Source organism: Choristoneura fumiferana, chromosome 11, assembly GCF_025370935.1.
Source record: "Choristoneura fumiferana chromosome 11, NRCan_CFum_1, whole genome shotgun sequence".
NCBI lineage: Eukaryota > Metazoa > Arthropoda > Insecta > Lepidoptera > Tortricidae > Choristoneura > Choristoneura fumiferana.
Genome location: NC_133482.1, coordinates 804758 through 821891, shown reverse-complemented (window position 1 = coordinate 821891; position 17134 = coordinate 804758). Strand labels below are relative to the sequence as shown.

General features: G+C 40.5%; 1 protein-coding gene across 1 annotated transcript; it reads left to right on the top strand.

Moving 5' to 3' along the window:
• The first annotated feature begins 50 nt into the window (after positions 1 to 50).
• On the top strand, positions 51 to 16192 carry LOC141432425 (putative phospholipase B-like 2). The gene is made up of 13 exons (XM_074093980.1): positions 51 to 579; positions 2057 to 2185; positions 2564 to 2678; positions 3835 to 3929; positions 4325 to 4483; positions 6066 to 6186; positions 6320 to 6424; positions 7568 to 7674; positions 8294 to 8410; positions 9194 to 9353; positions 10047 to 10194; positions 11210 to 11354; positions 12108 to 16192. Exons 1-13 carry the CDS (start codon positions 401 to 403, stop codon positions 12202 to 12204), a joined length of 1677 nt encoding a protein of 558 aa, XP_073950081.1. The 5' UTR covers positions 51 to 400; the 3' UTR covers positions 12205 to 16192.
• The last annotated feature ends 942 nt before the right edge of the window (positions 16193 to 17134 follow it).

The following is a 17134-nucleotide window of genomic DNA, read 5'->3' as shown; positions in this document are numbered from 1 at the left end:
GACTGCCTCTTCGCTTCATGTTTTTCTTTCGTGATAATTTTTAAAAGTAACAGTCGCTTCTATTTAATCTTGAATGTCTCTATAATGCATTCTTTTATAAGCATTTTAATGTTTTGCTGTCCACTGTAGGCATTTTATGTGGCCTCTTTTTCATTCTGCTTCCCAGTTTCATAAAAAAAGCATTTAATTTCCTGGCAACACAGAACAGCTGTCAATGTCACCTCGCATGCCGTCAATTTCAAAAAGTTGTTTATATTACATTTTCATTATTTACATATATGCGACCTAATTTAACAGTGATAAATGCTAGTTACATGTAAACTTTTATAATTATATATCGGTTTTTGCTGGCCCCTACGCTGATAGCTTACAACGAGTTTGTTAAAAGGTTTTTCGTCGGATGATGTTTTGGTGTCTGGAGTTATGTTTAGTGTTGCTGTTTGGGCTGGTGGAGGGTAAATATGGGTGGGTGGTCTGGACGGGGAGCCGGATGAGGGTGTCTGCGTCCGAATACTTGGCAGAAATCCCTGATCCTCACGTCGCGCGAGGCATCTACCGTAACGAGATCAATGGGACAGGGTAAGTTTTTCTTTTACCTTGTTGGTTTTCTTGTATTTATACTCCGTTTATTTTAACATTTGAAACTTAAAGGTAAAATTTGGACACGTTTTTTAAATGAAACAACGAAACTATTAAAAATTGTGTTAACTTCTATAATAAAAACATAATAAATACCGCCAATAAATGTATATGGAGGTATAAAACGGGTGCTACAATTTGACCGTTAATTCAAACCTTAAATTAAACGGAGTATAGTTGCGCCTTTTTTAAATATTTGTGATCCTTTTGAGTCCTTTATTTAGCAAGTGTGTCAAGTCAAGTGCAACTTCAAGCGCTATTTCTGATATATATATTATATATGATAGGGGGAACCGAGCAGGCGGGTCACCTGACGGAAAGCAATTACCGCCGCCCATGGACATCCATAATTTAAGTTGAGTTACGGATGTGTTGCCAGCCCTTTGGGAAAGATGTAGGCTCGTTTTTTGAAGAACCCTATATTATAAGTTGTATATTTTCTACATGGTTAATATGCTCTCGCCGCTCTTCTAATTTGACGGAAGGCGCGCTTATGGGGAGGTATATATAATAAATATTCCAACTATGTCACCACGTCTGTGGCTTGTGATTTGAAGAATCATTAATTAACCAAGTAAGGACTTCACTATTTTTTTTTCTAAATCAGAATAATACCTAAGAAAGCTGAGTCACATTCACTTGTATATAAGTGAAAATAGCCTTGAATGTTTTAAACCGTCAACTGTCATTCCTTCTCCTACCTTATATATTGCCACCAGAGTTGAGGGCACAAGGGAGGAGGGAGACAAGAACATGTCATGTAATGACGGCGGGATTTCGCCATTCATTTCATATTTTATACCATCAGTTCTTCATGCATAATCAATCAATTTATCATTCACTTAACTCTCGTAGCACTCCTATTATATGGCTGCCCATGGCTTTTCTTATTTATCTACACCCATATAGTAAATCCTCAGTTATGCGTTCAAAAACCATAGGCAATGACCAGCATTACGACATTGGATTCTATTATGAAATCTGTATCGTAATGAGATTTCATACATCATTACAGCACGGGGGGGGGGGAGCGCCGCGACCTCGTGCAGCAGCAGGTCGTCGCGGGCGCAGCTCGTGGGGCAGACATACCTACCTTGTTCTCGTTAATGCAGGTCATTCTCAATGGTTCTTGAACACATGATAGAGGATTTAATATATGGATATAGATAAAATATTGTATGCAACTGTACGTAATTAGGCCTTAAAACACTCATGTGACCCTATTATAAAACTCGGCTACGCCTCGTTTCATAAACCCACACTCGTATTTTAAGGACCCCTATTACGATACAGTTGCATAAAATACTATTGAAATGAAAATGAAAATGGAAATATTTTATTACTTTTTTAGTTTTACAATATACGGTAACAAGTATTATGTGTGTGTACAGTAGGTATGTGTTCAATTAATAACCAGATGGGCTTTCTTGGAGATCCATACGGTGGAGGACTGCAGCGACACGCGGCAGGCCTTCGCGGCCGGCTTCCTCGAGGGGTACCTCACCAGGGACCTCGTCTGGATGCACTGGCAGAACATGCTCAAAGGGTACGACGACCATTTTAAACCTAGTTTAGACCTGTAAGACACATCCTGCAATGTTTGTTACATTGCGGGGCGTCAAGCTAACAGGTTGGAGGTGCCAATCGAGCGCCGCCATGAAAGAAAGTAGGAAAACATTGGTTCATACGTGTGGTTCGTACCATTTTTGCGAGAACCATCTAGGTAACGAGAGAGAGAGAGAGTTACCTAGATGTTTTCATAGCTCCAAATGGTAGCAGACTTAAATAGGTACTTAACTGGTACTCACACTTTCTTGAGAACTAGATCAAGTGTGATAAAAAACTATTGCACCGAGTGCTCCGTATTCAACTGGAAAAGTAGCAATCTTTGGCCATTCAATTACAATTTTTTTTTTGTTTTCAGATATTGTGCTAACAAGACGGATATTTGTAAAGCCATAGAATCCTTCGTTGATAAAAATGAAGACTACATCGCTGCAATGGTGCAAAGCAACTACGACGACCCTTATTGGTATCAGGTGCGCCTAAATTAACTTTTGACCCGTTTCCTCTATTGTGAGCCCTAAGGTGCCTACAGTACAGACCTACTTTATAAAGAACAACTTAATTTTAAGAATATTAGCTGCCTGATGTATAATATAAAGTACAAAATAATTCAATAAAAATTGTAAATTTATGAGTCTGACACGCTGGGTCTTTTTTTTATTTTTTTTATACCACGTCGGTGGCAAACAGGCATGCGGCCCGCCTGATGTTAAGCAATTACCGCCGCCTAGAAACGCTTGCAACACCCGAAGTATCACTCGCGCGTTGCCGACCCTGCATAAACCTTTTTATACCCCTTTTGAAGACATCCATGCTGTAACTCGCTGGGAAAACCCTATGGAGAAAACACCTTTTGAACCGAACGGTACGCGACCGTTGTGACTCCAACATGTGGGGATGAACTTCCTGTCTGTGGCGAGCGGTGCGATTGTAGAAAGTTGTTGTAGGCATCATGTCAAAGAGTTCTTCAGAACACAGTCCGTTATAAAGGCGGTAGAACACGCGTCTTAAGCATTATATCAGAAAGTTGGTACTCAGGTGGATATACGCAACCAAAAATAAGTTTTCAATTAGTCAGATGTCGGAAAAGCTAAGTCACTACCTGCTTTTAAAAATCTTCTCATAGCTTACTTTGTATCATGTAGCTTCACGAGATTTGGCTTGATCCCCTCCCCCCTAAATGCCTCCTATATTATATCCGTCCTCCATCAACCTCTATAGCCCAGTTTAGACCTACAAGAAAAATCGTGCAAGTTGCAATACATTGCGGCGCTCGATTGACCACCACAAACTTGTTGGCTTTACGGCCCCTATGTACCTAATGCAACTTGCATGATTTTTCTTGCAAGTCTAAACCGGGCGTTAGAAGACTGTTAGGCTTCATTTCAACCAGAGATGTGCGAGGTTGTGTTGCTAGGAATGTGTCTTTCATGAACCAATAGGAACGCTTCATTTACCTATCCCCGCACAGCACGTCTCTGGTGGAAACAGCTGGGCGGAGCGAGGCGAGGTAAGTGAAGCGTTCCTAATGGTTCATGATAAACACATTGCTCGCTAACATCCTCGCACATCTCTGGTATCCGACAAAACGTTGAAAAGTTTCAATTCTTACTTAGAATACGTTGGCAGGTGAAGCTGTACTACATCCAGATCGAGGGTCTAGCGATGGGGTACAACGAAGCCACGCAAAACGTGCAGGAGCAGCTCACTGTTCGAGACATCGTGTGAGTGATGATTCATCAATCATCATATGTTTTTGACCTCAAGCATTATTCAACGAAAATACAAACTGAAACATGGGAATCGAACCCAGGTCCTCAGCATTCCGTGCTGCGTGCCATACCCCTACACCACTGGTCAGGAGTCTACACACAAATTTCTCCCATGCACCACACATTTCAGCCTGCTTTTTTCTTAAGTCACATAAGCAGCGACACTAGCGACATCTATGTTTTAGCTCTCATCGAGAGACGCCAACATTCCTTCGGAACTAACCGCTCACCCGGACAAGAGATGTCGCTATTAAAATACAAAAAGACTCCAAAAAAACAATCTCAAGCATTATTGTCACGATCATTAACCACTGAGCCATGTACTCATCATGCTGTTATGTCTTCAGCTGGATCAACATGCTGGGCGATCTGGACGAGTTGGCACTATCGCTGACGCTGCCAAGCGAGCGTCAAGTACTGGCCATGTTCCCCGACCACTGCTCCGGCCTGGTCAAGCTGCTGCCTGACCTCAGCAACCTGTATACTGCGCAGGCCACCTGGAACAGGTGAGTGCTGGCGCTGCCAAGCCGACAGTAACTTACTAGCGCGGTTCCGACCACTGCTGCAGGCTAGTCAAATGAGGGCTATCGCGTATGAATTCGCCGCTAGAGGCGCTAGTGTAGCGTGAGGTCTCCGAAATGTCAAAACTCATAGTTTTTGGGTGAGCTACGCGGGCTTATTTATAATTAGAATAATTTTGTGAATATTTTGCATTACCTGAAATTAATTATGGCAATTATGCGTTACGGGACAATGAATGTTTGTGTTTTGAGACAGTTTTGTCTTTCGGATTCTTATCTTCCCTTTTTTCCGAACAAAACGAGACTACGCAACACTGGTTGCTCGATATTTTTATGGTACGGTTTTAAGGTGTATTAAATATGATTTTAATCTAAACTTTGTTTTCACGCCCGTAATAACAGACTTTGAAAGCCACACTTAAAAACCTCACGCAACAGTGCGCCATCTAGTGAGACAAAAAACGATAGCCCTCATTGGAACAGGTTAGTGCTGCCGAGCGAGCGTAAGTACTGCGGCCTGGTCAAGATGCTGCCCGACCCTAGCAACCTGTATACTGTGCAGGCCACCTGGAATAGCTCAGTGTGGCTGAAATCCCCGACTTACGTGGCTAGTGGCATGGCATACTGGTACTGGGCACTTGGTGGTGCATGCTTACTTACTAGGTAACACAACACACACTTTCACCTCCTGTCGTAAAAGAAAATACACAGAACATGACTGAGACACAGAATAAAACCTATAATTCTAAGGATATTCAGCCCTGCTGGCGTCTACATGGGATGAGATAGGACCGCCATATCGGGTCTCGGGCACGGCTCTAACGTTTTCAATGAGGTTAATATGGGGGTTTTTGCAAACGAACAATCAATCTAGCATGGCCTTACCACAAATCGGTAGTAGAACCATTTGGGGGAGGGGATAGTGTACTTTTCAATCTGGTACAGATTTATTTAATCACTTCAGCATAGTTCCAAAGATGATCTCCCTACATAGGAATAAACGAACTCTAACGAAGTTTACTTTTTGCAAAGTCTATAGGGTTTGAAAAATTAAATCGATAACCCTGAGTTCCGATTATTTTCATATTTAACCTACCGTACCAAAAAATATCGAGCATGAAGTTTGCATTGTGCCATTTATTGTTTAAATATACGTTTGAAATAAATGTATAGTAATAAATCATTACAAACTTTGATCGTTTCAGTAGAAAACTTAAATTAATAAAACTATTTTAATATTAAAAAAATATATATGATTTATAATAACATTCAACTGACCAAAAGCAAAACTGGCTCAAAACCGGTACTTCTGTCCTAGTAATTAACCCTAGTCCGCCTATATTAGATAAATCGAACATGTGCATACAAATATAAATACAACCAAAGATAAGGCTAAGAATTCTGTTAGGCATGTAACCGTTTGAAACATTTAAGCCTCATTTAGACGTTGCAATATGATACAATTGAGGGACAATGAATTCAGTTGATCTAACAAATACCGCCATGTAAGCTTGGATGCAAGTTGCATTGTCTAAATGGGGTTTATTACCATGCTCTTGCCCGTCAGCTACCAGTCGATGCTGCGAATACAGAAGAAATACGTGCTGAACTACCGCCTGTCGGCGACCAGCCGCGTGCGCATCCCCGGCTACAAGATGGCGTTCTCCTCTTACCCCGCCTTTGTGCAGGTAATATCGACTTGTAATTGATTGCGTGACATGCTAAATCTATTTCATTTACCAAAAAAAAAAGTTCGCCCAAGAGGATGAAGCACGAAGATGCGACCAGTCCAAGTAGACCCCAAGCGTTCTGTTGTTACAGTCTACAGACGACCTTTATATAATCTCTTCGGGACTGGTGACTGCGGAAACTACCATCGGCAACACCAACAGGACGCTGTTCAAGCTGGTGCACCCCAGAGGACAGGTATAACACCTTATCAATATCATCAGCAGCCGAATCACCTTCAGTTGTACAGTCGCCATCAGATATTTCGGAGCGGCTAAGGTGGTCAAAAATATCGGCACATCCACTCTATTATTAAGGGGATGCCATGCCCCAATGACCTTCGATCTGAATTCCTTAGTTTTCTAATGTTTTTTGAAGCTTATTTATTATATTAACAACAACGGCTTTAAGCATAGTATCCCACATTTACTTCAAAGTTCATTGTTTTCGAGATATTTGGCATCAAAGTTGAACAATTGTAGGCCAAAAAACTGGTTTTCTGGCCATAACATTTGTGTTAATTAGTTTGAAATGAAAACCCTCGACCAGTTTTTAGAGACGTCAAAGACGAACCCAAATATGTAGATTTCGTATATGTTAGATCTTTCACGTCAATAGAGATACGAAATAAGTGTTTTTTCAGACAATGTTTTAGATTAAAGATTGGAGAACCGGTAGCCGTTTGACTTATAATTCTATCTGTAGTGCAAAAGTAGGAGATACGATTCAAAACGTGTCAAAAATCAATGAAAACCTCGGGTAGCCCCTTAAGGGAATTAGAGTTCATATTTCGATATTTTTGATCACCTTGCAACTTGATGGCAACTGTACGTGGATCTCCTCCAAAGAACGCCACAATGTCTAGTCAGCGCCGCTCGCATCCATCGGACTCTTTCAAGGGCCTACGCCAGTTGGTGCAAGTAAAATCCGCCGCACGCGAAACGCGACGCGCGCAGCACACATCACACTTGCTCGTAAACAGTGTCGTAACAACCCCCAAATAAAACCCTCGACCTTAATGTGCTTGTCATGAAGCCCAAGGTCGGTAAATGAGTCAATACCCGTACTGGTACTGCTGCGCGCGCTGGCCCACACGGCTCAGTTTTCTTTTAGAAATAAAATTTTTACTCGCAAATGCTCCGCGAATGTGATGAAAAACATTGTATGTCGCACGGGCGGTACTAGAATTACGAACACTTCGGCTTCGACTTCGGGCTTCTAATAGGCTCTCGTTCGTAATTCCTTATTTACCGCCCTTAAGACACAATGTAATACAACTGGCGTGATTTTGCTTGCAGGCCTAAGCAGCTTTAGACTGGATTGTTATTTATGTGTTTGTAGATCCTGGAGTATGCGCGTGCAATGTTGGCGAACCGCCTGGCGCGTAACGGCGAGGAGTGGGTGTCCGTCTTTCGTCGACATAACAGCGGCACCTACAACAACCAGTGGTCAGTCATATTCTAGCTGTCTTTTTCCGCCGAAATAGAAAAAACAAGTGGAAGTGTCATAAATAATAAATAAATAAATATCATGGGACACTTGACACCAATTACCTAATCCCAAACTAAGCAAAGCTTGTACTATAGATACTAAGGTAAAAGGTAAATATTCAAACGACATAGCTACCCGTTGCTAGGAACTCGGTCGCCTTAGCAACGGCTAATAACGCCTAGCAACCAAAAAACGCTGAAAAAAACACGTTTCTTGTTTGACGACCCCCTTTAAATTGTAACTTTATTTTATATTTAGTATTTTGTTATAGCGGCCACAGTAATACATAATCTATTCAGTATTCAGTATTAGCGGCAAAAAACATAAGACTTATAAATACAGTAACAGAAATATGCACCCTGGTAGGGTATACCATCAATTATGTGTGAAAATTTCAAGTGTCTAACTTTTACGGCTTCAGAGATAGAGCCCTGTGACAGACGGACAGACAGACAAACAGACAGACAGACAGCGGAGTCTCAGTAATAGGGTCCCGTTGGCACCCTTTGGGTACGGAACCCTAAAAAAGCTTACATATTCCGTAGCACGAGTATCGCATGATTGTAACGTCGGCAGGTACATTGTGGACTACAACAAGTTCGAGCCGGCGACGCTGCTGACGGCGGGGCGCGCGCACCCCGGCCTGCTCTGGGTCTTGGAGCAGCTGCCCGGGACCGTCGAGGCCAAGGACCTGTGAGCAAATATGGCTGCCCTGCTTGCAACAAATTCACATGAATAACAAAGAAACCTAAATAGATTTAAAAATATATATACCAATGTTTACGTAAGCATAGGGGGGAGGGGTAGGTTTTTGCTGACAATTCAATACAATAACTCTTTATTGCACTCCAACACATAGCAAGCAGTTCAGAAAACAGGTATATACACAGAGACTTTCTGAGTTAAGCAAAAGGCGGCCTTATCGCTTCAGAGCGATCAGAAGAGTGAGTGAGTGAGTGGGGGTTAAAATTAACTAAAATTCTGTTAACGTAATACTTGATCGACCCCCATTTACGTGGTTGTCGACGGTCAGGGTCGATGATAGTGATTGTTAAAGGTCGTAGATCAGTCTCGTGGAGATCCACAGTTATGATCGTTCAAGTTATGACATGTTATATTGCAGTGAAAATATGGCCCGTCTAGGGGCCCCTTTAGCTTGATCAAACATATAGGCGTTCCTATATACAAGTAAACATGTATCCAATATATACAGAAATGGTAATGTTAGAATATTATATTTTTTTTAAAAGGGTCTACATGAATCTCTTTGCCTTAACTCTAAAATTGCATTCATGGTTGTCGACGGTCATATGGTCGATGTCGGTTGTTATATTATTAGCGACGATCGCGATCGCCGTCGGTCATGATCGTTGTCATGAGTGGTCGTCAAAGTTTGTAGTCGTAGATAACAATGCTAACTTTTTTTTAGAACTATCGTAAAATACTTGAGGCTTGAGTCTTGGTCTGCACCTATAGAACACTGGAGCTCCTGCGCACGTCGTACTTCCCTTCGTACAACATCGCGTACTTCCCGCGCATCTTCAACCTGAGCGGCGGCAACGAGCGCGTGCGCGCCTTCGGGGACTGGTTCGGGTACCACACCAACCCGCGCGCCAAGATGTTCGCGCTCAAACAGGTATGCTCGCCGACGGGGAAGACAACTCACGAGGAAAGGAGCCACAAATAGAAACGTTGAAAATAGCCTGAATGGCTTCGAGAAAAGTATGGTACGGCCGTGCCTTTGTTTTTGTTTTGCTCGACTTGGCGGGGGCACTGCCGTGCCCCCAGATAGAAATAGAAATAAACTTATGATTGTATAACTGTAGATGTAGATTTAAACTAATTATCATAGTGTCTAATTATATTAGTTTAATAAAAATACTAATTTAAAGTGCCAAATAAACTAGAAATAAAAAATAAAAGAATATTTATTCACAAAGCCAAAAATATATCATAACAAAATACAATGAAAGAAACAGATAAAACATAATTTGTGAAGAGGTAAAGGACTCAGCAGAGCTGAAAGAAAGTGTGTGATATCATCACCAGGGCGTCATTTATCGTGTAATTTCAAGTTCGATTTCCGAACTGAGTATTTTTAATGGAGTTTTTCTTGTCACTAAAATTTGAAACATGGTTCCTTCGAAATATTCTTATTTGCCAAATATTCTAGAACTAAAATACATATGTAACATACCATTAATGTATGGATAACTAGCCTAAAGATTATTGTCATATCCATATGAAGATTTCTGCTCTATGTGCCGTGATATTGCACCACAAATTCAGATCACTCATGTCCTAATATTGGTCCATGTGTGTGTGTCAGTCCACGATCCAGAACCTGCGCGACATGTTCGCGACGATGCGCTACAACGACTATCTGCACGACCCGCTGGCCGAGTGCCGCGCCTGCCACCCGCGACCCAACGCCGCCAACGCCATCGCCGCCCGCCACGACCTCAACCCGGCCACCGGTTAGCAACACAACTACTTGCAATACTAACAGGGCCACTGCCGCCCGCCTCAATACACCAGGCACGACGCCAACCCGGCCAAACGTTAGTGCCACAACTACCCGCAACTACAAAAATATAAAAAAACCGGCCAAGAGCGTGTCAGACACGCCCAAAATAGGGTTCCGTAGCCATTATGAAAAAAATAAGTAATATTTTTCTAAGGATTTCGTATTTTATACAGAATCTTCCAAGTTTAGGTATATTTTATACCTTAGGCTGCTATTAACTCATAAACTACTAATAATTCTCAAACAAACTTGGCCGCTATAGTTTTCCTTGAAAGTTTGATATATTTACTACCATCCTAAATTTTTTCAAATTTTTCCACCTACCGGTTTAGATTTTAGAGGGGGGGGGGGTTGATTTTAATGAAAATTTGCACTTTAAAGTTGAATATTTCGCAAACACATCACTGAATCGAAAAATTGTCTTAGCAAACCCCTAATGGTTTTAGACCTATCCAACGATACCCCACACTATAGGGTTCAATGAGAAAAAAAATACCCCCACTTTACGTCTACGGGAGGTACCCTAAAAATTTTTTTTTAAACTAATTGTACCATTTTGTCGGCATAGTTTACTTATATATCCGTGCAAAATTACAGCTTTCTAGCATTGATAGTCCCTGAGCAAAGCCGCGGACGGACAGACAGACATGGCGAAACTATAAGGGTTCCGTTTTTGCCATTTTGGCTCCGGAACCCTAAAAACACTGCCGGCTGCGCCATTCCGCCGGGCACGACTCTAACACGGCCTTGCGAGGAGGAGTCTCAGTCAGTTTTTGGGGGCTGTCAGAAGTTTCCATAGTAAATTCTAAAGTCAAAATCAAAATATTTTAGGATATATTTTGTCACATGTATGAGGTAGGAAGTACGATTTGATCGTTTCAATGACAGACGTAATAACAGTTAGCAATAAAAGTGCAGTCAGTATTAAAGATGCAATTTTTTCAAGAAACTTATTGTCCCTTTAGGAACGTACCCGTTCCGCGCGCTCGGCCACCGCAGCCACGGCGCGACGGACGCGAAGGTCACGAGCGCGTACCTCCGCAACGAGTACCAGTTCGTGGCCGTGTCGTCGCCGCCGCACAACATCTCGCGCGGCCTGCCGCCCTTTACGTGAGTCGATTACTTCATTTTAGTTTTTCCCAGTTTTATGAGTTTACCTTTGGATTATGACTCGTTAGGCTACATGCATTAAAGAGGCTGGTCTTGACTTGCGGGTTGGTCTTGACTCACGACTCGCGAGTCCGGTAATGACTTGCGAGACTGGTCACGACTCGCTAGACTGGTCATGAGTCGCGAGGCTGGTGTTAACTCGCGAGACTGGTCATGACTCGCGAGACTGGTCACGACTCGCTAGACTGGTCATGAGTCGCGAGGCTGGTGTTAACTCGCGAGACTGGTCATGACTCGCGAGACTGGTTCACGACTCGCTAGACTGGTCGGTCATGAGTCGCGAGGGTGGTCTTGATTCGCGAGACTAGTCATGACTGGCGAGGCTGGTCTTAACTCGCGAGGCTGGTCTTGACTCGCGAGACTAGTCATGACTCGCGAGACTGGTCACGACTCGCTAGACTGGTCATGAGTCGCGAGGCGGTGTTGACTCGCGAGACTGGTCATGACTCGCGAGACTGGTTCACGACTCGCTAGACTGGTCATGAGTCGCGAGGCTGGTCTTGATTCCCTAGACTAGTCATGACTGGCGAGGCTGGTCTTAACTCGCGAGGCTGGTCTTGACTCGCTAGACTGGTCATGATTCGCAAGGCTGGTCATGACTCGCTAAGTCGGTCTTGTTACGCGAGGCTGGTCACGACTCACGAGGCTGCTCATGACTATAATACTTACGTAGAACCCCTTGTTTCTTTGCAGTTGGTCAGACTTCGATCTGGGTCGCAGCATATCCCACATCGGGCACCCCGACGTGTGGACATTCGCGCCGCTCATGCATCGCTGGGAGTGGGGCTGAACCCTTACCCGGGCACACCCTTACCCGCTAGCCGTAAGAGTCATTGTGTCAACGATATCGCAGTAACGTTGATGCGTTTTAGGGAGCCTCTTTTGACGTATGCTAAAATGCTATGCTATGCTGCTATCTCGCCAAACCCCTACCCATAGTAACATTTTTCACCATGAGTAAAATTTTTGTCCTGCTGATATTATGAGGTACAGTCAAGTTCAAAAATATGTATCAAATCGAACCATTCGAGAATATGTTACCACGGCCTTTATCCCTATATACGTCCCACTACTGGCCACAGGCCTCCTCTCAGAATGAGAGGGCTATCTTTCTACCATTGGTTTGGAAAAGCCTCTCGAGAAGAAACGCAACGAGTTATACGGTAGATTGGACAGTGGCGAATTGACCAGACTTGCTAAACTTAGCATTTAGAAGAAACACGCCCTCTTTCCACTTCAAAACAACTCTCTCAATTTCGAATGTAATTCCGCACATGAATTTCGAAAAACTCAGAGGCGCGAGCCGGGGCAAAAAAGAGATAAAAACAATAAGTCAAGCAGAGGGTCGTGGGTTCAAACCCCGGCTCGCACCTCTGAGTTTTTCGAAATTCATGTGCGGAATTACATTTGAAATTTACCACGAGCTTTGCGGTGAAGGAAAACATCGTGAGGAAACCTGCACAAACCTGCGAAGCAATTCAATGGTGCGTGTGAAGTTCCCAATCCGCACTGGGCCCGCGTGGGAACTATGGCCCAAGCCCTCTTGTTCTGAGAGGAGGCCTGTGCCCAGCAGTAGGACGTATATAGGCTGGGATGATGATGAAACTATCCTATGTCATTCCCCGGGACTCAAACTTTCCGAATTTCATCTAAATCTGTTCAGCGGTTTAGACGTCATGAAGTAACAAACAAACAGGCTTACAAACTTTCGCATTTATAATATTAGCGGGATTAAATGTGGGGCGCCTCATTCTACGTAACCGCCACATTTTTGACGTAAAATTCAGCAACAATTTTGTATGGAAATGTTCGGTTAGACTCTCATCACTTTATCTACTTTTTTATGGGACTTAATGCATTGGCAAATATTATCTACATATTTGTATGGCATCAGTCAAAAGAGGCTTTCTAAGTGTCAATGCTAGTTGTAAGCAACTCAAAGCTCAGTATACTAGACTTTTAGATATTACGTATATAATGTCTACATTGTTAACTTTACAGTAAGGCCATTTAGATTAGACAAACTATACTGTATGGATTGAATACAATTGACAAGATTTCATTTTTTTAACATCTGTTAATTACTACAGGAATCGAAAGAGTTTTGCCTCCTGAACATGGGAAAATATTTATTATAATTGATTTCTCCATATTAAAAAAAATACAAAAATTGAAAAATATGTCTGAATTTGCCAACACTACCACAGAATAGATATGTTTCCTTTGCCTTTATCACCAGAAAAAGGAGCTGTCATAATTTTGATATTGTCTCTATGCAACGTCTACGTCAGATTTACGTGATCTTTTTTTTAAGAGACTAGACAAAAGTAATGGATCTATTGTGTCGTAGTTTTGGAGTTATGCCCTTTAAGAATAAGCACATCTTAAAAAATTGTAATAAATTAATTAATAGTTGTAGCGAAATTTTAAAATATCAGCGATTTTCTCTTTCCAAACAGAATACAGAGAACGAATCAAATTATAGTCTTAGAAATATGAAATCTTGTCAATTTACTACTGTCATCTTAGAACGATCGTCCTGCCTGTGACAGTATTTAAACATAAGTTTAAAAAAAGCAATACCAATGCGCGGTTTGCGCCGTAGAACCAAATTAGGATATTAATTACTCTATTATAGCTTCATCGCGTAATATATTATTATGATGAGATGACAGCTTATGCTAGATACTCATTACAAATTGTATCTTTATGTATAAAAAATGCAATCATAGCATACGTTTCAATTTCTTTGTATATGTTTTTAACCGACTTCAAAATAGAAGCGAGGTTATCAATTCGGTTGTATTTTTTTTATTTTGATAAGAAAAGGTTTTCTTTTGACCAAGATTATAAAAGATTATTATTTTAAAATTGCAAGTGTGATGCTGATTTGTTTCAATATAAAATGAATGAAGATGACTTTTCGAATTATGGAACTCATATGTATAGTGTTTTTAACAGACTAGAAGAAGATTAGCTGTAAATAATTTTAAATTTAGAAAAATAAAAATATTTTTGTCATAATAGTGATTTATTTATACCCTCCATATCAAGATATTTCTCTACGGAAACATACATGAACAACACTTATCTGAAACAGGCCTTTATATACAAATACAGAGTGCGACTAACTTGACATGTTCATAATATATTGCTTATCGGCGAACGCCAAGCAAAACTCACTAAAATTTCTGTCACTGCTCTTCAAAAAGTCGTATCTACACAGTTAGTAATTTCATACTGAGATACGAGCTTTGTTATAAGTAGGTATTTGGTACTTAGTGACTTTTGCTTTTGTATTTTTGCACCCGACGATACCATTCTTACATATTTCTATAATAAACGACTGCAATCCGCGCGATTTCTTTACTAATATACTTGAGTTTCCACACAGAACTTAAAATAAGATGAATATAAAGATTATCTGACTGAACCAATGTCGCCGCTTCCCTCTTGCCGTATGCACACGTCATAGCTTTTACTACATATTTGAATCCAATACCTTTATTCAGTATAAAAAGGTCGCAAAGAGCTCTTTTATATGCAATTTTTTATACTGTCAGGGCTGTACTTTTTATACTATCGCCGCAAGAAACTTGGCAGAAAGTCATTTACTCATTTTTAACAAAAATTATACAAATTACAATTCTTTTAACTATTTAAGACAGCAAAATAAAAAATCAAATTAGAAATTTACAAATAAGAATTACAAGGATGAAGGGGATCCTTGGTTTAGTACCGAACTATACGGTACCTATTCAATAATGAAATGTAATTGCAATAATTCATTTTTGATCCACAGTAGAAAGGAGAAGGCAGAGGTTGTCTATTTTTGTGTGTAGGTATGTCGTATCACAGTTTTAAGCAATCAACCCGAATGGCATTTTGTTCATGACAGCGGAGCCGTGACAATGGATACATCGCTTTTGAGCCAGATACTGGCTTGAGCTTTCAGCTCGAATCACATTACTATTCATATTACTGTAAGTTCCGTGATTCCACCAGCATAACCCCTTTCTGCAGCCTGTAAAATAATATGAATTGCATTGCCTAATAAACTGGAATGAGTATTCATAATAAATAAACGATTATTACTCAACTGCTTCAACTATAATATAAAATAATATGAACCTTTCATACAGCTAATATTACAGATCTTAATTATAATAAGAATATAATATTATAATCTATTTGATCTGTTGATACTGCAATACAAAGCATGTAATTGTTGAAAACAATTAGAGAAACTTAAAAAAAACTGTATAATGTATGATAAATAACCAAAAATAAAGCAGCTGAACATACAAAACTGTGCCTGATATTTATGCAGATATTATAATGAAATGAATGATGAAAGTTCCCAAACTGAATCTGCTCTGGGCTTTCATTGCATTTACAAGCCACACCACCTCGTTCTGAGGTCCATGATCAGCAAGCTGGATTATTATTGTGTTATATACAATGTTCACATCTGTCTCCAACAAGAACAAGTTTTATATACAATACCAACAGCTATTACAAACAAGTCCTAAGAATCTAGCATATAATATACAACATAGACATAAAGCCTTATACAAAGTTGCATGTTTGATATAAAGCAAGTATGCTGCTAAATTCTTAAAACAATTTTTCATTTCTCATTAAGGTGCCTGTCTTTAGGCATTTAAAAAAAAGTAAACAAGATTAAGTAAAGCGGCCTTTCAAATATTATTTCCACTTTTTCTTCTTTACATTAGAACAAGGTAAACAATCTTAAACCGCCTTTTTATTGTTTTTTTTTTAAATTAATCATTTCTTGTACGTAAAATCATAAGAATAATTACTATATTCCATTGTTATTTAATTTTTACTTGCTGTTACTATCTGAAAAAGGTTTTCATTTGTAGTCATCAAGATTGCTAAACTTATTTTAACTTCTTAAGGAAGAAAGAAAAAAAAACATTTATTCATGACAGTTACATAAACGACAGGCATACGAGATAACAATGTAATCAAGCAACTATCACGAAACGGACCCACCCCAGCAGGGCTACTCCGAAACTCGAAGTTCGTGTCGTGTGGTCCCTCTCGCTCTCGTATTAAATAGTATAAGTGTCAGAGGGACCGCATGACACGAACTTCGAGTTTCGAGTTTCGGAGTAGCCCTGCAGCATAATGCCGGTTCGAAACGAAGTACAGCTCGATTCACAAAAGCTGGCATGAATGGATCGAGTGATTAAAAGTATCTGTGTGTTACCTATTTGAATACACTTTACATACATATGGAAACAACATGCATCATTTTCCTACAAAAATGTCTAAGTGACATTACTTTTGTTCAATCCATTTATGCCAGCTAGGTATAGGTTGAGAACGAAACTATAGATGTAGTGAAAAAAGTTTTTATACCGGCCAAGTGAAAATCAATCTTATGCCAATGTCATAAAGACTGTCATGGAAAAACTTTTCTCACTTTAACTATACCGTGAGACTCACTCATATTAAATGATATTGTAACGGATAACTCACGTCTTAAATCGAGTTTAGCTCAACATGTTTCAACCTAATTTCTAGGAAAAAGGGCTACGAATTATCCCGAAAAATGACGAGCTAAACTCGATTTAAGACGTGAGTTATCCGTTACAATATAATTTTTAACACCATAGTTCAATTAAATTTTTGGGATAATATGGTCCCATCGAAGCTGGAAGAAGCCGCGCAAGATCGAGCCAAATGGAAAA

Bases quoted from the DNA above. Each gene is read 5' to 3' on its own strand.
- LOC141432425 (XM_074093980.1), top strand. From the start codon at position 401: ATGATGTTTTGGTGTCTGGAGTTATGTTTAGTGTTGCTGTTTGGGCTG. The intron at 3,930-4,324 runs GTGAGTGATGAT...TTATGTCTTCAG, and splicing joins CTCACTGTTCGAGACATCGT to CTGGATCAACATGCTGGGCG. The intron at 6,187-6,319 runs GTAATATCGACT...CTGTTGTTACAG, and splicing joins CTTACCCCGCCTTTGTGCAG to TCTACAGACGACCTTTATAT.